The sequence below is a fragment of the Sorex fumeus genome, unplaced genomic scaffold (assembly GCF_029834395.1).
Source record: "Sorex fumeus unplaced genomic scaffold, SorFum_2.1 ptg000130l, whole genome shotgun sequence".
NCBI classification, from domain to species: Eukaryota; Metazoa; Chordata; class Mammalia; order Eulipotyphla; family Soricidae; genus Sorex; species Sorex fumeus.
Window position 1 is genome coordinate 3627550 of NW_026606187.1, and position 24388 is coordinate 3651937.

Genomic DNA, 24388 nt, shown 5'->3' on the forward strand with positions numbered 1-24388 from the left:
AGAGCCAGGAGTCAGCCCTGAGGAACACTGGGTGTGGCCCAATCAACTCCACCAAAATAAGAAATAGGAGGATATGTGGGGAAAACAAAAACAAAAAACAAACAAACGAAACCTCTCATCAACCTTTAAGTGAAAAAAATCTTGGGGGCAAAGAGATAGTGCAGTGGGAAAGATGTTTCTCTTACATGACACCAACCCAAGTTTGATCTTTGGAGCTGCATATGGTCCACCAAGTACCCACCTGGAGTGATTTCCCTGGAAAGAGCCAGGAGTAAGACCCAAGCACCACCATGCATGGCCCAAACAAAACAAGACAAAAATAAGAAAATACATACATTTCTGAAATACTTCCTTGATCAGAGTGCTGAAGATTACATAGGACAGAGGTACTTTTCCTTGTATTATTTACATTTGACATGTGGTTTTAAGTTGTTTTGTTTTTGTGTGTCTGAGAGTAAGTTTTTAATTAAAAAAAAAACTAAAATATCATCTATCTCCCTATTATAGACAAATACTACAGCATACTATTAGATGACTGCAGAATATACACTATTATTTCTCTCTAGATAACATAGCAAATAAATTATATATGGTGTTAGAGTAAAGCAACAGCCCAACTTCCTCTCTTCAGAGGACATATAATGCCACGTGGCACAAGTGACCAGCCCGCACACTCCCTGTGGGGGGTGAGAAAGGGGCCAGCACACACTTTCTCATTTTATTACTTGGATTAGGATCCTGGCTTGACAATTTCTGTGGAGCGTGGGCAAGATATTTAACCTCTGTTAAATTTACTCCTTTTACCTGTGAAACTGGGTACGTCCCCATGGGAGTACCTTGTGTGAGCTGTTATGATTATTCAAGCTAAGGAAACTAAGCCTGAGGGGTGCTGATTACTCTTCCCCCAACTTCCTCTCTGCACACAATTGAAAATCCAGTCTCACTTCCGACTCTGCAAAACCAGTAGCTTCCTCAATAACATGGACGCCAATTAGAATGTATCGTGCATGCTATACACACAGTGTATTGTTAAAATGAACCAGAGAAAAGGAAATGTTATGAAGAAAACCATTATGAGGGGCCGGAAAGACAGCACAGCAGGGATGGTGCTGGTCTTGCACGAGGCTGAGCAGGGTCAATCCCTGGCGCCACACTTGGGGGGATATTTGTGCATAGAACCTGGAGCGAGGGCCAAGCCCACCATGCATGGCCCAAACAAAAGACAAAAATAAAATATATAAAGACCATCACACCTGGTGGTTTCCTAAGCACCACCGGGAGTGACCCCTGAGCACAGACTCTGGGCAAGAAGCCCTAGGCACAATAAGCTGTGGCCAAAAAAAATCAAAAAGAAAACCGTAAGAAAATCACCCCTAAATTTCCAAAATACTTACCGGAAAAAATTTACATATAAGTGGATCCATACGGCTCAAACATACATTTCGCTCAAGGGCCACTCTCTAGGAAAGTACCTGACAAACAAGCAAATTCTAAGAATTTTTATTAAAAGTATGGAGATTATCAATACCTAAGTTGTGCTATCACTTTAGGAAATAATGTGAAGCAAGCAAGATATGCAAGAATGCTGACAATTCTGTAACTGCTATCAATTACGCTCCATGTTCACATATTCCCCCCAATGTAAATAGAGCAAGTAAAGATGGTAGGTGAGATCTGAACATCTGGAACACGGTCCATTCCCAGCAGGCCCACCCCCAGTGGCACTGGCTCTCAATCCAAGTGGTGCTGAATCAAAGAACGCACAAAGGCAGCAGGCGAATGAAGGAGCCCACGTTGGAAATGTGTGGAAATGTGGAGAGTTAGAGTTCATTTTCTCCAGGTTTGGTATCATGAAAGCCAAAGAACTGCCAGAACTGAGCCACATTTCAAAAGATAAAGAGGCCAACAAGTACAGCAACAGGTACAGCAATCACCGGAAAGTGACTCTGAGGAAAGAAAGAAAATGCCAAAAAAAAGGAATTGCCCAGACAGGAACCCGAACTGGGGCCGGAGAGGGGAGAAGGCCAGAAGACCAAGTTATGGGGGGGGGGGGGGGGTTGAGAGCGAGTGTAGGATGCAAGGCAGCTGAATGGCATCTGGGCACCATGTTTGGGCATCTGAGTGCCACCAGGGCTAACTCCTGAGTACCATGGGGCATGGCACAACATCCCATCTGCCACCTCCAGGCCCTGCGAAGGAGCCCTGGGCCTCATTCCCTAGACATCTGTCCATAACTACATGACACTGGGAAAGAACTACCTATCGGTAACACATTTTAAATAGGAAGTGAAGGAAAACAATAAAAATAGCTATCAGGTACTCGGCGCTCATGCTGACTACTATATGGCATCTCAGAATTCCCTGCTAAAGCTTAGCAGGCACATTTATCCCTTAAAAACAAAACACAAGGGTTTGGAGAGATTTAAAGAGATACACATAGTGAGGTGTATGATTGGGCAGCACTGACTACTTCTACAACCCTACGTTGTGGGGGACTATCATTATCCTCATTTTTTCGGTTCAGTAATCAAGACAGAGATAGCAGTCATGTGACTTGTGCAGGTCACACAGTCAGGCATCGTACCTCCTCCAGAGCACGGATTCCCAAACCACCATGCAACTCCTCTGGAGGTCCATGGCCAATAAGAGGTCGGGACAGGATTCAGCTCCCAAGCCCAATAATTCCATAGCTCTTAAAGGTAACCCTAGGGGGCTGGAGAGATTACGGCAGATAGGGCAACTGCCTTGCATGTAGCCAATGCACGTTCAATCCCTGGTATACCACAGGGTCCCCTGAGCACTGCCAGGAGTAATTCCTCAGTGCAGAGCCAGGAGTAACCCCTGAACATCACTAGGTGTGGTCCAAAAAAGTTAAAAACATGAAACAGAAAGATAACCCTAGATTAAAAGAGCAAGTGATCAATGGATCAAACTCAGTGATATCAGACCTTAGAGTGTTTTGTGTAAACATCTTGCCTTTCTAAACTCTTTTGAAAAGCCAGAGCATTCTGGCAACTCTCTGTTCCCTTCCCAGGCAGTTCCAGTGACTAGAACTGAGCAGTGACGGGTGCACGGCTGGCCAGCTCTTCACTGACCCCACCTGGAAAACCCGTCTCCTTCCTCCAGACACATCACTGACCCGCCTTGGAAGGCAGCCAGGCTCACTGTCCCTAAACTGCTGACAGCCACACATTCCCGCCACCAACATCTGGGATCTCAGAGCAAGCCCGGTGATGGAACAGGACGGTAAGACACCTCTTTATGTGCAGAGAGAGGAGTTCCAAAAAGTGGCGAAAAGTATAGTGGCAACCAAGAGATAAGGAGTCCCGGGGCCGGTGAAACTGAGTAAGAAAGGAGTGGTGTGGGCAGCTGAGCAGAAGGACAGGATCGGGCAGCGGCCCACGTGGGGGAACCCTGTGCAAGAGGCAAGGCCTGTTACCTGTTCGTAGTTGATGAACATGGCTGTCTCAAAACGGTCGGCTGCCCACTTGATGAGGTTTGCTGACTGCTCCGGAGTCATGTAAACCAGCACACATTCCGTTACCAGGAGTGTTGGTAATCTTAAGAGAAGGGAGGAAAGAACGTAAGGCTCCGAAATACATTTCCATCAAATTAGAACTCTGCACGGTCAACTTCCTTGCCCAGGGAAATCTGCAGCAGCAAACAAGGACACAGTCTTATCAGGTGAGTGCCAGGGGTGTCATCCTATCATCACCTGGAGTTTCACATGCTACAACGCTGAACAATGGGAAGTGACTGGTCTGGTGTATGAAAGCCGATTCACTGCACGATGAACTGAAAACAGGCACGGACTCTCCCCTGTCCCACATCACGAGGTAGAAATGGGTCTCCCATCCAAGTGGCATCTGCTTCCCTTGCCCTGGAGTCTGGATTAGTCATGGAGCCTGCACTGGCCAAGAAAACAGCTGCCAACACAATGCGGACAGAAGCTGGGAAACCACATGCATGTTGGCGACTGCTTTCTCAGTGCGCTCGGAAGCCGAGAAGCTTTACTTTTGGGCCTTTTGGGGAGGGAGGGCCCTGTGGCCCGGAGCGAAGCAGCCCAGCTCCCAGATCACCTGCCCACTGCCCACAGCTGAGGAAACGCCAGGGGCTCAGCACAACTGCCTCCCCACACCAGACACACTTCACTGAGATCAGACGAAATCTGGGAAAGTCACAGTCACCTGAGCAAGTAAACTGTGAGTGGTTTTGCATCACTGAACTTCCAGTGACTTTTGACACATCACAAGCTGACTGACACAATGCGGACACTTAAACACAGAACAAAATGAGCCTTCTTAGACAAATGTTGACCACTAAGGATGTGAAACGACACAGAGATATCGGCTAGTACATACTGAGTTACAGACCCAAGGTCATACATCAGTAATTAAGAAGTGACACATTTTCACAGAAAAATCCCATTTGGAAGTCCTCATTTTGAAGAACCCTTGCAACTCCAAATCACGCAGGCCAGAGGACAGAGCTGTCGGTGCGCATCTGTTCTGGGTTACATGGTCTAGTTCTTTATCTTAGACTACAAGTTTCGGGGAAGTGGGGAGCAATTTTTTCTCCCCTCCCACACACCTGAGACAGTTATGCTGATAAGACCAACACGGTCTAAACAGATTTTGCCATCTTTAGATCTCTACTGGCTTATAGCTCGCTCTTCTTGTTTCATTGTTTTATGGGCCACACCCGGTAGTGCTCAGGGGTTACTCCTGGCAGGCTCAGGGGACCATATAGGATGCCGGAGATTGAACCTGGGTTGGCCTCCTGCTAGGCAAGTGCCCTCCCTACTGCACAATCTCTCAGCCTCCTCTACCTGGCTCCTTTCTCCTCCTTTGCCTCCATCTCACTGGTTTCTCTTTCCCTGTCTGTCCTTATCTACGTTCCTCCTGGATAAGAGATGATTTCTGCCATAGAGCAAGTGGGCAAATTTTCTCTGGCTTTATTCATGAAGGATCTTGGAAATCCTCCCAAAACCCCCCAAAAACCAACCAAACCAAACAATGTATGATGGGACCCAGAGACACAGCTCAAGTGGCAGAACACACGATGATCATGAGCATGGCCTTGGCACCATGTGGCCATCAGAGCACCACCGGCTGTGACCTCTGTTGGGAGCACTGCCGGAGTAGCCCCCAGAGTGCCTGCTCTCGAGAATCTGCTACCGGGGCTGGAATATAGCTACATGGTAGAGAGCATGCACCACATGTATGAGGCCTGGCCCCCAGCACCAAATTTGGTGTAAATTCTGGTGGTTTTCCCTGGCCCCCAAGTGCGGGGGACTGAACCTGAGACCTCACACATGCAAGGCAGATGCTCTGTCGCTGACCTACGTCTCAGGTCAGGATCCAACTTTCAGATACCTCAGTGATATGTACAAAAATCGTGAAAACACAGTAGTTGAGAGCTTGACTTTATACATTTGGTACTACACTGTGCAGATTATTCTGCAACTCCTTTTTTGTTTTTTTAAAACGCACCCGGGGCCATACATTGTATGTCAACTCATCCATGTTCCTGATGGTTGTCTTCGTTTTTTCAGATCTAAAATGAGGACTGCTGGGGCTGGAGCGATAGCACAGTGGGTAGGGCGTTTGCCTTGCACCCAGCCAACATGGCCGACCCAGGTTCGACTCCCAGCATCCCATATGGTCCCTCGAGCACTGCCAGGAGTAATTCCTGAGTGCAGAGCCAGGAGTAACCCCTGAGCATCACCGGGTGTGACCCAAAAAGCAAAAAAAAAAAAAAATGAGGACTGCAATGAGTATTTTTTTTGGGGGGTCATACCCGGCAATACACAGGGGATACTCCTGGCTCATGCACTCAGGAATTACTCCTGGCAGGGCTCGGGGGACCATATGGGATGCTGGGAATCAATCCGGGTCAGCTGTGTGCAGGGCAAATGCTCTACCTGCTATGCTATTGCTCCAGCCCCAGCAATGAATATTCTTGTACGCACAAGCAGACCCTCTCCGAGAGCATGCAGCTGAAACTGGAATGGCTATCTCCAAAGGGACCCACATTTACAACTAACTAGTGCGTACAGCTGTTCCTCACATGGTAATTGACTCCTACCCATGGCACATAGACAACTACTCCTCTTTCCCCACATCCTTGCTAACACTCAGTACCGTTAAGACCTTTACACTCGACCAACTTGGAGAGAGCAACACAGAATGCCACAATTACCACCAAGATTTAATATTCTCTTCAAATACACCTCACTTTTCAATTCCCCTTCTCTTAAGGGGAACACCGGGGGAACCACGCAGCTTCTGGGTACAAACCCAGGGCTCCTGCCTGCAACCAGAAGCCCCAGCCCGTTATCTGTCCAGCCACGCAGCTTCTCATCTTTATCTGCCTGGTCACTGCTCCTCTGTACACTTTTCTAAAGGACTTTTTATTTTTTGAACACTATTCTTTGTATATTCTCAATTATAATCTTTTCTCCACATGCTTCGATTCTATGTTCCTAAGCATATAGCTATCTTCTTTTGTTCTTTACATTCTGCACCAGTATGCTGCAACAGCAGGACAGGTGTTTCTGGTATAAAAATAAACTTGAAATTTCCTAAAAAGGTCAGATAACTACCCAAGATAGAAACGAGATGATGAAAATGAAGTGAATAGAAAAGTGGGACACTAACATCACGATGTATTTTCACTGGCCTTATAATTTATGTTCACATGAAAACACCAACATACAACGTTCTAAAAAAGAAAAAATCTCACTGTGCATTCATGTTACATTTCTTTAGTTTCTCTTCCAGTTCTGGTATATCTCGGAGATCTGCTCCAATAATGGCGTATCTCTTTGAATCCAATATACTCCCATCTGTAAACACAAGAAGAGATTATAATTTCAATAGAAATAAAGAAATTTGAACCACATGAGGTTTATTTTCTTAAATACACTGGAGTTTTTTTCCATTATAAAAATAAACTAAGACCAAATAGTGGTTGTTAGAAATAAGGGCAGTGAGTGAGGGTGGGTAAATATGGTAAAGGGAGACCACTGTATGGTAGAGAAATGAACTACTAGTGATACAGTAAATAGATGTGTTGAATTTTAATTATCTGTACATCTGAAAATGTTACAATGCAATGTTACTTTAATAAAAGTAGTATTTTACAATGAAGACCGAGCCTTTTTAAAACTTCAAGGATCTACAGATCCTTCACTTGACTTCCTGTTAATCATCGATTTGCTCGAGCAGGCGCCAATAACGTCTCCATGTGTCCCTGTCGCATGCTAGTGTAGCCCAATGGCGGCTGTTCGCTCTAGGAACACAAAGAGCCTCAAACCGATCGTTCAGGGTCTTGATGAAGAAGTCTGACCATCTGGTAGATGGGCGTCCACAGGGTCTTTTGACGTCCCATGGAATCCAGTCGGTAACTGCTCTAGTCCAGCAGTCGTCTCCAAATCTCATTATGTGTCCAGCCCATCTGATTTTTCGACGTCTTGGCAAATGAGACAGCATCCCTGATTCTTGAGCATCGACGGAGGTCGGAACTCCAGATTCTTTCTCTCACTTGAGTGAAGTGTGATACTCCAAGCATAGCTCTTTCGATTCCTCTTTGGGAGACCCAAATAGAGTTCTCATCCTGTTTTCGTAGGGCCCAGGTCTCTGAGGCGTGTGTTTATGCAGGAAGAATAGTGGAATCCAAGAGATGTTCCTGGAGCCAGAGGTTCTTCATCCTCTTAGCTATTTCTTCGACGCTCTTGAAGGTGTTCCAAACTGCTGTCTTCTTGCTGTGCAACTCAGGTGCCAGGTCATTTGTCATGTTGACTTCTCGACCTAGGTACACAAAACTGTTGCATTCGGAGATGGTTGTTCCGCTGAGAGTGAATGGAGCGTCAGGAACGAGGCTGTTTCTCATAAACATCGTCTTCGTAAGATTCAGCTGTAGTTCGACCTTTCCACACTCACGGTCAAAGTCGGTCACCATTTGTACTGCTTGGCTAATGTTTGGTGTTAGAACAATGTCATCAGTGGTGGTGTGGTTGCCAACCATCTGTCTTCACTCCCATTCCTTCCCATTCCAGTCGTTGCATGATGTTCTCAAAGGTGGCACTGAAGAGTTTCGGTGAAATGGTATCACCCTGCCGAACCCCTCTCTTGACATCAATGATCACTTCTTTGTAGAATGGTGAGATCCTGGTAGTGAATCCATAATACAGCTCACAGAGGATCCTGATGTATTGAGTTTGAATGCCCTGATTGGCTAGGGCTTCAATGACCGCTTCCGTCTCAACAGAATCAAAGGTCTTCTTTAAATCAATGAACGTTAGAGCGGCATCTTGAACTCCCGAGAAACCTCAATGAGCTTGGTTATCGTGTGGATATGATCCCCTACCGGTACCAGATAAATACCTCACCGGCAGACCTCTACTACCTCCACTACCTCCACCACCCAGCCGCCACCACGCTCCAGGATGCTTTCCGGGCCCTCACTCACGCATGACTGAAGCCCCACAGAACAAGATAAGCGGAACTCTGAGACCTTGGACTCCAGGCTCAAGGAACCCAGGGACAGAGATTCTCTGCTTGCTCCCACCAACCACAGGTGACAAAGGGATTATAATCAGGAGCCCCACCCTACACTGCCCTGTCTGCTTCCACCAACCACCAGATCTACAGAACAGCATCAGTAATTCATTCCCCCTCCCACCCACCCCCCCGAGTCAGTCATAAAAAGAATTAACAGGATAAATAGGGCTGGAGGGTACTTGCCTTATATGTGGTGGACCTGAGTTCAATCCTAGCACCTGATATGCTCCCCACAGCCCAGCCAGGAGTGATCCCTGAGTGCAGAGTCAGGGGTAAGCCCTGAGCATTTCTGGGTGTGACCCAAAGTCCAAACTAAAAAAAGTGAAAACACGTTTTTGGGCAAGTATAGAGGATATGGAGCGAGAGTTGAAACAGATGTGGGGAGTTCAGAACCCCCATAATCTGTCTGAATTCCATGAATTATCTAACCTCTAAATTTCTGAGTTTTCTTCTCTGTATATTGGAATACGAGTGCCCACTTAATATATTTTTGCAACAGTAAGTTACTATGTCATTTTTAAATGCATATAAACTAATAAAAAATAAAAGACATTGTTACGATGGTTCAAAGAAACATTATTTATGAGTACATGCTCATAAAAAAATCAGAGACGAAGAAAATCACATAAAACCACACCTTACAAAGATAACTATTAAGTGTTGTGGCGTATAACACTCCAGTCTTTCTCATTGTTACACTGTATATCTACAACACAAACACCTCTTACATACACTCACTGCACAGAAAAAAAAGAAAATGGGCCACCAATATTTGAGATTATTTTTCCTACTTAACAATGGCACCAAGGACACCCTTTTCTGTCACAATCTCCTATCATTCCACAGTAGAGACTAATCTAGTACTCCATCACCACGAGACACGGTATTTCCAAGTTTTCTCCGTCTTCAACACTACAAGAAGTACCCCTATTTTACGTCAAATTCTCTTTTAAAGTAGATGACTATTAGTAAAGAAAACAATAACCCTAATAGGTAAACTATGAGACCTCCATAAAAAATAACTTTTTAAAAGATGATATCATTACAGTGGCTCCTAATCCATTATGAAGTTTCTTTACATTAATCACATCACGACCATCCTGTTATTCGTCGACTGCCTCAAGCAGGCCCCAGTAACGTCTCCTTCGTCCTAGCCCTGAGATTTTTTAAAAAAGTCCTATCAACGGCCAAGACTCAGAGACCATAAAACCCAGCTCCCGGAAGAGAACAGCGCAGAGTCTCCTGCCCCCGCACCTGTGCCTGGCTGTCCTCGCCGGGGCCCCTTGGTGGGGAGTGGGTTGAGTTTCCCTCCCCGCCCTGACCAGGGCTCCAGCAGCCAAAGACCTCCAGAACCAGCCACCACCATGCTGAGACCACTCTCCACACACACATGAAGGTACTGGCAGAGGAACAGAGGCATGCGGGTCCCGGGACTGAGATCTCCAAGCCTACTCGGATCGGGGCTGAGCATCCTCCACCCAGATCCTCCAAATTCCAGTAGGTGGGGGTCACACCCACCAACTGGCCCCCTGGCGCCGTGTAATCCCATCAACGGCCAAGACTCAGAGACTATAAAACCCAGCTCCCGGAAGCACACGGCTGCATTCGTGACATCTTATTATCTCATTCCTACTTTGGACAAACTGGCAGGCTACCGAAAGTAACCTGCCCACACTTCCTTACATTAAAGGGAAATTAAAAAGAAATTGGTACAGATTAACAAGTTGGTGACTCTTAAAAGGTTGTGCCAGTTGTGAGAACATAGTTTATCCTGCCATATTCAAAGTCAGAACACCAGCTAGGAGGAATCTGAGCTGTAGATTTCAATTTGAACTGAATCCTTGGAATTTGGTTTTTCTTGGCAAACAGTATCATAGGAATGTTTGGGAATATGACTACTTGGAAGATCTGCAGATGACCTGTAGGTCTAGAGAGATAAAAAGATTCAAGAAAATGTAAGGCAAATGTGCATATATACTATGGTATTTATAAACAAAACAGCTTTATTTTTTTCAGACACTCCTCTGAGCTGGATGGAGTGGCATTCATGAGGGCCCCTTACACCTTTTCCACTCATGAACACTTTTTACCTGAGAATTTTTTACATGACCCTGAGTACAGAGGTTAGATTAAAATAGGTTTACAAATCAGTAGTCAGTATATATCATAAAAAAATTATTTTAAAATAAATCATCAAATGATCTGAGACCTCACATGGGGCTGAAACTTTTAATTCAAGAATATAGAGTAAATCCAGGTTCCTCAAGTTTGAAGAGGCTCTACACCACTGAGTTTCTGGTCCAGGCCTTTCAAGAAGAGAAATCTTGAAGAATCCTGCATTCCTAACAAGTTCCCAGTTGGTATCGATTCTCGTGGAGCCTGAACTAACTTTTGGAAATGAGCATTGATGAAGAGAAGTGGAGAATACACTTAATAAAGATACAATCAATTTGTGCAAGCCTGAACTGTTTTTCAAATAGAGGGTTAAGAAGTAGATTATAAGAAAAGGAGTGCAAGCTGTCTGATGGTTTACCCGAGGCATTTTTCCCTTTACTTTTTCTAGAGAACCATGGGCAGAAGCAAAATATCTGAACAGCAAATCTGTACCCTGCTGATAACCCAGGTTCTTAGTTCCGAGAATTCACAGTGGAAAGTGCTGAACCACAGCAGAAGTAAACTCCTCTTATAATGCTCATAATTTAACAGATTCAAAATATACGTGGTTACAAAACAAAGACAAAATAAGCCACCATCATCTCATCAGAACATGCTAAATATCAGAAATTTATAAAGGGCAAATGGGGATCCTCAGCCAGCCTTCGGGTATCATCATGTCCAAAGTAGATAAAGAATATAAGAAATATGAAGGGACTTGTTGCCCTATTATGAAAACAGTAACTCTTAAATACCTGATGCCCTCCTGCAAATAGCATTAATAAACACACCGAAAGAACTTTCTATCCAGGACCTATATTAAGATTCTTTAGAAATTTGCTTTTGGCATTGTCTGTCCCCAGTCACTGCCCAAGGACTCTGAGAAGCTGAAGGACTACGCAGGCGCAGACTTGAGGCCAGCTCGATCCCTAACGGTATAGAAAGGAGCAGAACCCTATGCTCCGCTGGCCACCTGGACCACCTGGGCAGTGCCAGGGAGAGTGACCTCTCTGGGCAGCCACGTTGGAATGCAGGAAGATTTTTCTGAACTTGCAGTTCCCAAGGACCCCATGCCATTTAGGGGAGACATCTTCCTCCGAGATCAGAATCTCAAATGCGCACATGATGTAAAAATAGGTCATGAGCACTGTTAAAAATCAAACCTTGGAGCTGGAGTAGTAGTACAGGGGTAGGCGTTTGCCTTGCACGTGGCCAACTTGGGTTCGATTCCCAGCTTCCCATGTGGTCCCCTGAGAACTGCCAGAGTAATTCCTGAGTGCAAAGCCAGGAGTAACCCCTGTGCATCATTGGGTATGATTCCACCCTCACCAAAAAAAAAAAAAAAAAAAAAAAAAAAAAAAAAAAAAAATCAAGCCTGAAGAACAGGAGGGCTGAAGAGGTCAGTGGTTTGGGGGGGTGGGGGGGGGCGGAAAGGCTGCCACAAGCTGCATGCTGGAAGCGTGGGGTCACATCGTGGCCCAGGGCCTGTGTGTAATGACAGGGCTTCATGCTCTGTCACCTCTGAGGTGTGGCCTGTCCATGACTGTCCTAGGAAGGAGGGAAATCTCACTTTTATGCTAGGGGGACAGAAAGCATTTGTAGGGGAGACAGTCACAGCACACTTCAGTGAAGGTCACTAGTCCGGAAAGATGGGCCATTTTAATGAAAACCACTACTGAAAAAAGATCACAGGAGCCACTTGAAGACATCTGCAATACTGGTTTGAAAAAAACAACGTGCTCACCAAAAAGAAATTCACTTTTCTTGCCCCTTCCCATGTCCATCCCCCACTCTGCCCTGTAGTCTATTTCCTATGGGAAGGATGGGCGGGAATTCAATGTATTACTTGACAAAGAAACTTCTAAAGAAACAGAGCACATTTCACCCTGTTCTGGAAAGCCAACAAAACCCCTGAACCGCTACTAAAAATTCTTTTTCTGATTAGTACTTCTTCAGATGTTTTCTAAAAGGACTTAGGAGGGAGAGGTCCCCCAAACCTAATACCATAGTATGGTTAAGAAAACTAAAACCAGGGCTGGAGCAATAACACAGCGGGTAGGGTGTTTGCCTTGCATGCAGCTGACCCGGGTTCGATTCCCAGTATCCCATAGGGTCCCTCAAGCACCGCCAGGAGTAATTCCTGAGTGCATGAGCCAGGAGTAAAGCCCTGTGCATTGCCGGGTATGACCCAAAAAGAAAAAAAATCTAAGAAATCAATTTCTTTTGGGCAAGAAAGAGAATTCGGTTATGATAATCCCATTCCTTCTGCCCGTCCCTTAATGACGGTCCCTTCCTACGTGCTGCCAGTGTGAGCACTTGGTTCCTGACTGCCTTGAAGCTGTGGCTCCCTGTCAAGGCCCCTTCACTCTGAGACAACATCTGGAGTGTCTGGAGACGCTTTTGGTTGTTGGGCAACAGGAGGATGCTACTGGCATCTAGTGGGGAAAGGCCAGGTCTGCAGCGACTCAACATCCAGGACACAGGCCAGTCCCTCCCAGGAGGAAATGATTCCTTCCCAAATGTCAATGGCGGAGCCTAAGAAAGTCACTTAGAATCATCACTCAATATTAAAAACGTTTAAGCCTTTAATAGTCTAATTGCTATCTCCTTGGGAAAACAGATGTGCTGAGTTTTCCGTCCCAGAACCGGTTCTGAGGGTGAACCCCCAGGGGAGCACCAACAGTGGGCTCCAGTCTCAGTTCTAACACTGAAGTCCTACTCTGTAGCTCTGGGCCCTCAAGGTCACTTTTCTGATGCATGTAATGTGGGCAATGTTGACTCTAAATTATGGAAAGGACTAAAGACAAAGTGCCGAGTTCTGTGGCACGCAAGGTGGAAATCAGGGTGGCAGAGCAAACCCACGAAAGGGCAGAGGAAGACACTGCAGTTACCAGAGAGGAAGCAGACACTCGACATGGACGAGAAATAAGCAACTGCTTGCTCCAACAGACCAGAGTCTCAACAGTAGACTTCTCTGTTCACCTCCTGACGTTGACTGCTCTGTAAAACCGCTTTCTGGAGACTGGGTGGTGAGGAAAAGCTGAGGGCTATTTAATCTGACTCCAGGGGGAAGTCACGAGATGTTCAGTAAGAGGCTGTATATACAATTAGAAGTAACTGGTTAGGGGCTGGAGCGATAGTAGAGCGGGGAGGGCGTTTGCCTTGCACACGACTGACCTGGGATCTTTGATTCCCAGCATCCCATATAGTTCCCTAAGCACTGCCAGGAGTAACCTCTAAGCATTGCCGGGTGTGACCCAAAAAGGGAAAAAAGAAAAGTAACTTTCCATTCATATGTATTATTTCTTCTTGAGAAATGACTAGTAAGTTGTTAAGACATAAATACTTACAATGTTTGAGCCCAATTCATTAATAAATAGAACTGCTGATATGTTTTTGGAGCACTGTGAAAAATTACTGAAACATTTAGAGCAATGTGATCCAAGAAAGATTGGGACTCCTTGGCCTAGCTTGCCTGGTACAAGTGAAGGTTTTCTGTGAAGACAAGACCACAATGATTAAATCCAATGAGCCAAGCTAAGAAGTTCCACCCAGATGATACCAGCCCAAACTACCATGCTGTAGAATTGTGAGCTAAAAAACACTGTGGTTGTTTTAAACACACTTGCTTTGTTTTGCTTTGCAGTGGTTTGGTACAGAGTAAAGGCTCGAGTAAAGATTTAATTATCTGCCTCATCAAACTCATGCCTAGCCTAAGTGTTACCCAGTCTAATACAATAAATATACCAAACCTACTATGCACACAAGTAACATAACCTCTAGGCAAGCATTTTGAGAGAAAGAGAGAGACAGAGAACACACACACACACACACACACACACACACACAGAGAGAGAGAGAGAGAGAGGGAGGGTGGGTATTGAACTAGAGAGTTGAACTAAAGCAAATTCCACGAATTTATGTCTTCAATGGGAGACTTACAAATGACTCCAAACTCTTGTTTTAGACTATAGATCTTCCTAGAACACTTCAGTTAAATATCTGTATGTCATGACCCCTCCATCCACCCCCCCCCCACACACACACGAAAACTGAAAATTGTGAAAAGGAGGATCTTTGGACTATACTGAACATTATGTTTGTTCTATTTTTTTTTCTGCGTACAGTCAGGTTCTGGGAGTACACCGATACCAAGAGAACACACAGTCCCTATCCTCAGAGATTACATGGAGCAGGGGAGACAAGCGAGGGGACAAGGACAAGTAAGGCGAAAGCTAAAAAGACTGAACGTCTTGACCATGCACTTCCAGTCACAACAGCCTGCGGGAACCCCCCCCCCCCCCCCACCTCTCCATGCTTTTCATCTAAGACCCTCCCCACCCTGCCAGCAGGATTTCCCCCTCTGCCCCACCCCCCGGCCACACACATATACTGCTTTTCAACCCTAAGACCCTCCTTACCCTCCCTCTGCCTCCTAGTGCCCCTCAGCTACTCCTTAGGGCTCTGCTGAAATGCCTAATATCTCTCTGAAAGCCTTCACACTCCTGTAATTCCTCACCGGGGATAAGTTACAGAGTCATTCAAGAGTTTGAAGTGCATGTGCTCCCTCAGTTGACCACGTCTGTCTGCCAGCCAGGTCCTTCTTTAGGAGCTTTCATGATACCAGAGGAGGGAGGGCCACAATGAATCATTAAAGAAATAGAGACTCAAAATAAGATCATAATCTGAAGTGTCACGGAAAAGGGACAAAAAAATGGGGAGGGTGGTACAATGCTAGAGGAAAAGGGACCAGTCTTTAGGCTGGTGGCCAGGTAGGGCTCTTTGCAGAGGTGCTGGCTGAGTGGACAGTGGTGAGGAGTCCATATGCAACAGGACAAGGGGAGTTCTGGGCCAAGGAAAAGGGAAAAGGTTTCAGGGTGACATTAAACTTGGTACACTCAGAGGCAAGCATGGGAACAGCACAGTGCGGATGGAAATTAATTCCCCAGGCTGCCAGCCCCGTGGGTCCCACCCACCCATGGGGGAGTTAGCAGGGAAGTAAATGAACCTGATTTACATTTTTGTTTTTTTTTCCCCAAGGAAGCTTGGGGGCCACACCTGGCGATGTGGCTAACCACGCCAGACAGTTCAAGGCCAGCGTCCAGCTACACTGGGTGGCATGAGCCCTGGGGGGAGGGAGGGAAGGAACTCAAGCTGGAAGTAGGGACTCAAGCTTGGGGGCTTTGAGCCATCTCGCTCCTTGACCCAATTTACCCTTGGGGGGGGGGGGGTTGGGCCTCACCTGGAGATGCTCAGTCGTTATTCCCGGATACTCATGGGACCATATGGAGTGCCAGGGATCAAACTGGGGTATCCCATATGCAAGGAGACCACTTTACTATCGCTAAGGCTCCTGATTCACAATTTTGGGGGAGAGGGGACAGGGTTGGGCCACATCTGGTGCTGCTCAGGTATGACTCCTGCCATCCTGGAAAGTTCTAGGGGTGCTGAGGATCACATGTGTTGGCCACCTGTACCCTGTCCTATCTCTTCAGTCCCTGATTTACTTTTAAAGATATTATTCTGACCTTTCTGACTTGATTTTTATAGTCTGCCTGTATTCTGTCACAGTCACTGTCCTCCCGTTGTTCATCAATTTTGCTCAAGTGGGCCCAGTAATGTCTCCATTGTGAGACTTGTTGTTACTGTGTTTGGCATATTGAATACGTCATGGGTAGCTTGCCAGGCTTTGCTGTGCAGATGAGATACCTTCCATAGCTTGCCGGGCTATCTGAGAGGGGTAGAGGAATCGAACCCGGCTCGGCTGGGCCGGCTGCGCCCAAGTCAAACACCCCACCGCTGTGCTATTGCTCCAGCCCTGTATTCATACGCTGCAAATTTTGACCCTGTGAGTATTCCTCCCTGAAAAGTATCACCCATAAGGGGCCAGAGTGATAGAAGGGTTAAGGGCTAAGGAGCTTGCCTGCCTGCACGGGGCCCAGAGCACTGCCATAAGCGACACTGAGCAGAGTCAGGGGCAGTCCTCGGGTTCTCCCCGGTGAGACCCCATCACCCATTCAAAGATGACATTTTTCTTCAAAATAAGGAAGTACTCAATAATCAATGAGGAACCAGTTTTATCTGTCATATTAGTTTATTTTTTTAACTGAAAATTGTGGCAATTCTTACAATTGTCACCTTATAATTATTACACCCTTACAACATGAGATACTTCTTTTTTTTTAAAGTCAGACAAAACCACAAACATAGGATGACCTCACTCGTACACACCCTTACAACATGAGACATTTCTTTTTAAGTCAGACAAAACCACAAACACAGGATGACCTCACTCGTACGTGGGATACCAATAAAAAGCAAGACAACAGAGAAGACAAAGCCAACCCTTGGCTCTGGACCACATAAGCAAGGCTGCCAGAGGGGGCTAAGGTAACAGGAGCAACAAGATCAAAGGACAGGAGGGTCCAACGGACTGAGGCAGAGCAAGATGGGCACCTGGATGGTGCAACAGCCTGCTTCTGAAGACAAGTGAAAACATGACTGAAACACGATGATCAACCTTACCTGAGGTCAAATATATAAAAATAAGCGCCCCCCCCCGGCAAAAAAAAGGGGGGGAGGAAACAAACCAAAAATGTTTAGGAGTTTCAAAGGATCAATGAAATTATTTTATTACCCCCTCTCTTTTCTCGTTCACACTTTCTTTATTCTTAGCCATTCTATTCTTGTGGTTCGGGAAAGGGGCCTCCCAGCAGGGTCCAGGGTCACTCTCAGCATTACTTGGCGTGGTGTGGTGGTGCAGGTCTGATGAGGTCGTGCTCACACCCAGTGTTGCCAGGGTCTATCAGGGCCACCTCAAGAGGTGCTGCGGGGCTGAGGGCCAGGAATAAAGTGCTGGGGACCAAAATCAGTGCCCTGATGCCTGTACACAGTGTGACATCGAGGTAGGGTGGGAGGGCATGTGCAGATGTGAACACATACACGGACCACCTTGAAAAGGTGGACCATAGTTGGTAGTCTGCCTCACGAGCTGGGGGAGAAGGTGCTGGAATAGAGAAGGGATCACTAAGTTAATGATGGTTGGAGGGATCCTTTGGGATGGGAGATGTGTGCTGAAAGTAGATAAAGGACCAAATGTGAGAACCTCTCAGAATCGGTATTGTGAACCATAATGCCCCAAAGTAGAGAGTATGGGGGAAATTGCCATGGAGGCAAGGGGAGGGATAGAAAGGGGGGGGGGCGTGGTTTACTGGGGACATTGGTGGTGAAATACCCATCCCTCCACCAGTGCGCAGTGGGATGGATGTTCGATCAGTATGACTGAAACTCAAACACGAAAGCTTTGTAACTGTATCTCATGGTGATTCAATTTTTATTAAAAAAAAAAAGAAAAAAAAGGAAGAAAGAGACGCAAGTCACATAGTCCACAGTGGATTACTTCAAAGAAGGATACTTGCCCATTTGAAGCGAGTCCTCCGAATGCAACTCTATAATGGGTTTTGACAGGAGAGGTTTGTACCTATGGGACGAAGGGGAAAAGGAGAGAGGTGAGTCAGGGAGCTCCCCTGCTGCAGGAATCCCACACTCCAACATCACGTCAGAAATGGCTAATATGTACTGGTCTCATTTAAAAAATACTCCAAGGAGGCCTTCTGCTTCATTATTCAATCTTAGGGTGAACAGAGTGGAAATTCCATGGGGCCAGGTCTCACTCGGGTTAGGTTACACTCAGAATCCGACATAAAATCACAAACTAACAGTGAATTATTTAGACTGAGAAATGGGAAAAGACAGGCGAGGAAGAAAGTTCAAGGCAAGTTCAACTGGCTAGAACGCTGAGCGTTTACTAGCTTATCTCTAGTTTCTTGTCTCAAACAAAATGTCAAAAATCACATTTATAATTTCTCATAGGTAAACATACAATCTCTAACTCAGGCCAACAGTTCAGCAGCATTTCTGTGTAACTCCCCCAGTACAGGACATGCAGTTAGAAACCAGAGCAGGATCCCGAGTCCCTGTAACCATCCATGACACAACGTGTCCCCCAGCCCAGGAGGCCAGGTGTGCATTTAATAGGGAGCCCATTTACACTTATTTCACTAGGCGTTCTACAAAGCCTGGTGGTCACTTGTAGCCTCCAGAGTCTCAGAGTGATCACCCATCTTCTAAAAAACACCTTTAATACCATTTTATGCTTGGTAAGGGTAAGAAATTTCTCTCCAAAGGATAAAGTAGAGTAAAATTTGGAAAAAAAAAATCCTAGCTTGTACAGATTAGGAAATTTCTATATGGAAAGTTGTAACTTTATTATATTTTATGAAAGAGCCAAGAGTTAGGATTTTATTTAAATGACAAATTGAAGAAAAAAAAAAAAGCAGAGCGTGTGGTTTAAAACTACAAAGAAACCTTGACCTTGGACCTGAAGTGAGGATTTAAATCTTAGCTCCCGTCTTCCTATTCTGGCAGCTTTTGGGAAATTAACTAAACTTCTTTGCCCCTCAAGGTTTACTCATCTGGAAAATGGTTAATAATAGCCCCAGATTCATGATTCTGTTTGGGACTAAATGATCCAATCCAACCCCTGGCATAGCACAGTTTCTGAGCATTGCCAGAAATAACCCTGGAGAACCCCAACCACCACTGGAGTAGCCCAGGTATCCCTCTGGGATTACAAGATCCAATCAGTAACACATCCTTTGGCCGCAGAATTGAACTATTGGCTCAGTTGGAGAAAAATCACCAGGAGGGGTCCTATGGACCCCTGAGCTGGGGAAGTCCCCAAACCATCATAAAAACAAACAAACAAACAAAAACCTATAAAAAAAAATCCCGCATTTTTAAATTATTATGTCAAACCTTATGTGCAATTTCAAACAACCAAACTCGGGCCTCCTGTGTACAAAGCATGCACTCAAGGGGCCGGACTGATAGTACACCAAGGGCAGCTGAGACGGCACTCACTTTGCAGGAGGCTACCTGGGTTTGATCCCCCAACACCCGATACTGTCCCCCAAGCACTACCAGCAGTGATCCCCGGGCGCAGAGCCAGGAGTGAGCCCTAGGTTCAGCCGGGAGTGGTTCCCAAATGAAACAAAACAAAAACATGTGCCCCTAAGCCACTGAGCTATCTCTTTGGATAGAAATTGCATTAATAGCAGGGAATGCATTAATAGCAGGGAAGGAACAATTTCTGAGGACTCTGGGCAAGGAAATGGGATGAAGTCAAAGGAAAGCCCTCTGGTGAGGTCTGCGCCATTCCACCGGCCACTCGCCAAGAGAAAGTTCTAATTTCACTGTTTTTTTTCTTTGGGTTAAAGCGTACCTTATGTTGTGCAGCTTTCTCGTGACTATCATTGGAAAGTCAACTTCAAAATATTTTTTTGGAAGAAGATCTTCATCCTGAGGAAAAAAAGACAATGTTCTTTCTTTTGTTTCATTATCATTATTATTGTTAAAGGGGTTACTGGTTTGTTTATTGTTGGCTTTTTGGATCACACCCGGTGATGCTCAGGGCTTACTCCAGGCTCTGAATTAGTCCTGGTGGTGCTCGGGGAACCCTATGGGATGCTGGGGATCGAACCCGGGTGGGCCACGTGCAAGGCAAACACCCTCCCCACTGTACTATTGCTCCCTCCCTAAGACAATGATCTTTAGATAACTTTTTTGCTTCTTTTTTTATTTGGGTGGCGAGGGAGGACTGGGCCTTCAGGTGCTTTCAGAGCTTGGTGCTCAGGGGCCACTCCTGGCGGTGCCTGAGGGACTAATATGCTGTGCCAGGCATTGAACCTGGGTCAGGCATGTGAAGGGCAAGTATCCCACTCACTGGACTCTCTCTCCAGTCCTTTCTTAATTTACTCAAATTTCCAGATCACTTTCATTGTCCAGGTTGTGGGCCCTGGAGAACAATAGGGTTCTTCAGAATTCGCAGTCAGAGTGATGATGTGGTCAGAAATGTATTTCCCAAATTACTATGTCTTTGCCCGGAGAGTGGATGAAGAAGTAAACTTAAATAACTAATCATCAAGGTAAGAACGAACAAAAAGACTGAATTGCAATCTGGCTACTAGGATGCAAGGAGTTCAGAGTTTTTCTGGAAAGAGAAGATAACAAGAGCTTTCCAACAAGCAACCTGAGACCCATCATGCAGGAGATCAGCACGCAGGATTCTGACTACTCATAGCTTTGCCGAAAATAAAGCGACAGCAAGCATTAGAAAACAATATGTGCGGTGAGGGCAGGTATTATTTGGTCACATCATTATTTTATTTTTCTCCCGTGGAATGGCAAAGAACAGGCACTCTGCAGCCCACCGTGTGACAGGATCTAACCTGTTATCAGCCTGCGGGCGGCTTTGGAAATTCATCAAATGCCAATTTCCTCACAGGTAATGAAGAGACACTGGTAACTTTATGGGACTGTGACACCCTGATGCCATAGGTGACACCCTGATGCCATCTGGCTGTCCTTAAAGACACAGGGTGGCCACCCCTCCCACATCTGCCCTCAGTGGTCTATGAGGCCTGGGACACTGTCACTGCCAGCCAAGGCCACCCTGGAGTGCGTCTTTGGGACACACGTCAGGCCCCCTCTAAGGAGAATGGATGCCATTCTCCACATGCGATATCCCCGTGTCTGGGGCTTTGTCTCTCCATTCTGAGGTTCGAGCTCCTCTTCACTGAAATACTCCTGAGTCTGATTGCCCGGTGACATGACGGCGGCAAGACACTGTCCTGACCGCTGGCACTGGATTCACAAACTGCCCCTCCAGGTACTTTGGTTAAGAAGGAAGTAAAACAGAAACTGATCTCATCTGGAACACAAAAACATCTCACACACACACACACACTCTCTCTCTCTCTCTCTCTCTCTCTCTCTCTCTCTGTCATTCTCTCACTTCTTTCTCTCTCCTCACCTTGCTTCCCCATCTGCCTTTCAAATTTAACTGATGCCCATATTCCCCCAGAGTCTATTCAATACTGTGGCTATGCTGAGCACTCTCAGATGCCTGGAAAAACCCTGCATATTACAGCCACAAGCCCCTCTAGTTTTTTAGGTGACACACCTCATGCGGCCTGTGGCAACATTTCTTCTTTTTCTTTTTCTTTTTTTTTTTTTTTGGTTTTTGGGTAACACCCGGCAATGCACAGGGGTTACCCCTGGCTCATGCACCAGGAATTACTCCTGCAGTGCTCAGGGGACCATATGGGATGCTGGGAATTGAACACGGGCCGGCTGCATACAAGGGAACCACCCTACCCGCTGTGCTATCGCTCTAGCCCCTGTGGCAACATTTCGGAGTTAGGTACCCCACAGCTCATGTGCCCCTTCTAAGAAAAGCAATGCCAACGGTGAGGAAGGTGAGGAAATGACAGTTCTTCACAGAAATTTCTTGCTTTGTGCGCACCTCACTCACAATAAACACCTCCGATTTATCCATCATGGACCCACCCACGTGAGGGAAGAAAGAGCAATGTTTGTGACCAAGTCAAAGGGGTGTGAGACCGACAGGGGCTGTCCAGCAGCCCCCAGCACAGACTCCTCCCCGGCATTCTCTTACAGCTCCACTCTCCACAACGGTCAAAAGAGGACAATTCTCCACAGTGAAGATCCCCTTTAGTCATCTCCACAACTACCACATTACCACAGAACTGTGGAATCAAATATGCGTCCTACCTCTAGAGCACGTTTCCATGCCACTGTGTAACAGGGGGACGCGGCCATCCCACCACTCAGGGCCGGCCAGAGCATGAGCACAGGAGATAAGGTGCTTGCCCTGGAAGCAGCTGTGGCAGCCAGGACACGGGTTCAAAGCACCACATACCACATGTGCTTCCCCAAGCACGGTCAGGGGTCACACCTAAGCACAGAGCCAGGAAGAGCCTCCAGGCAGGGCACCCCAAGATAAACAACACCCCCACCCAAGAACCCCTCCCCCAGCTTAGAGCTCGTGAATTCACCCATGTAAAAGCACTTCGTTAATGAAAGCTTGTACCCTGTGTAGGCAGGAGACAAACCACAGTGAGGCCCCCATTTCTTGCCTGAGTGAGCTCTTCCTGTTCCTTCCCAACGCTGTGCCTGGTCTTCTGAATCCTTCAGGTCAGTCTAAACTCGAACCCGGGACTTGGATTTCCCCGCATCTGTACCCCAGGCGTCCTCTAGGACCCTGGGACGCTCACCATCCCTGAGCCTCTTCCTGTTCGTCCCCAATGCTGTGCCTGGTCTTCTTCCTCCCCCAGGTCAGTCATTCGAACCTGGCTGCAGGTAGTTTACTCATACCCAGCAATCTTGTGTAACATCTCAGTCTCCATACCTCCACACCATCATGAACAAACAAGGCAAATCCCCACCATGAGGGGAGCACGATGAAAAGAGTCTAGAAGCCTCAGTAGGTGCTACTCACCTAAGGGACCTCTGAGATAGAATTCAGATATGAAGTAATGAAGATGTTCAATGAACTCAATGAAACAGAAAGACAGATATCCAGTAAATTGAAGGAGGACATGAAAGAAACAATGGATCAGACAATTGAGAAAATCCAGGAAGAAATGAGAGCAGAAATTGGAAAGCTACGCACAGAAATGTCATGAATAAAAGATTCGGTAGATGAAATAAAAAACTCAACCTGTGCCCTCAACAGCAGAATGGCCACAACTGAAGACAGAATCAGTGAGCTGGAAGATCAGCTGCATGAAGCCTACAGGCAACAACAAACAATGGCAAGAGACCTCAAAATAGCTCTAGAGCAAATCAGAGTCCTAGGAGATGATTCTAAGAAGAACAACATTAGAATCATTGGAGCACCAGAAGGTCAGGGAAACAATCCCAATGAAAAAGCCATGGTTAAACAAATCACTGCTGAAAAGTTCCCATATCTGGACAATGCAGCCATTCAGATTCAGGAGCCCGAAGGGTGCCAGCTAAAAGAAATCCTAACAAAAACACTCCAACACATATCATAGTTAGAATGACGGTTGCCGAGAATAGAGACAAAATACTGCAAGCAGCAAGATCAAAGAAGGAAATCACATACAAAGGAGCACCCTTTAGATTCACAGCAGACCTATCGGAGGAAAACCTTCCAAGCCCAAAAGCAATGGTGGGATATAGTGAAAAAATTCACTGAAATGAACGCTTCACCAAGAATAATCTATCCAGCTAAACTGTCACTCAAACTCGAAGCTACGCATTTCTGTGCATAGCTTTCCAATTTCTGCTCTCATTTCTTCCTGGATTTTCTCGATTGTCCGATCCATTGTTTCTTTCATGTCCTCCTTCAATTTACTGGATATCTGTCTCTCTGTTTCATTGAGTTCATTGAACATCTTCATTACTTTTTATTATGTGGATAAACAGCAGCTCAGGAACTTCATAGACTCAAAACCAAACCTAAAAGAAGGGCTAAAGAGGCTATTATAAGACAAACCCTACAAGCACAACAAACCCTTACAGAAAGATGACACAAAACCCCATAACAATCTCTCTCAATGTCAATGGCCTAAATTCACCAATTCAGAGACACAGAGTGGCAAAATGCATTCAGAGACAGAACCCAATATTCTGCTGCCTACAACAAACTCATCTGAACGGTCAGAGAAAACACAGATTAAAAGTTAAAGGATAGAAAACAATCCTTCAAGAAAACAGCTCCCTCAAAAAAGTTGAGGTGGTCATACTAGTATCCGACAACATAAATTTCAGGCTGAAAAAGA

At 46.0% G+C, this 24388-nt stretch overlaps 1 protein-coding gene and 1 pseudogene across 1 annotated transcript in view; both read right to left on the minus strand.

The window, feature by feature from the left end:
- Positions 1-24388, minus strand: part of LCMT1 (leucine carboxyl methyltransferase 1) — a 57187-nt gene that overhangs the window by 11187 nt on the left and 21612 nt on the right. Inside the window, exons 4-7 of the mRNA XM_056138877.1 lie at positions 20002-20078; positions 18137-18198; positions 6745-6847; positions 3440-3560 (exon numbers count right to left, since the gene is read on the minus strand). Of these exons, the coding sequence (XP_055994852.1) occupies positions 3440-3560; positions 6745-6847; positions 18137-18198; positions 20002-20078 (363 nt within the window). The remainder of the gene's footprint in view (positions 1-3439; positions 3561-6744; positions 6848-18136; positions 18199-20001; positions 20079-24388) is intronic.
- On the minus strand, positions 11554-11745 carry LOC130046042 (uncharacterized; annotated as a pseudogene).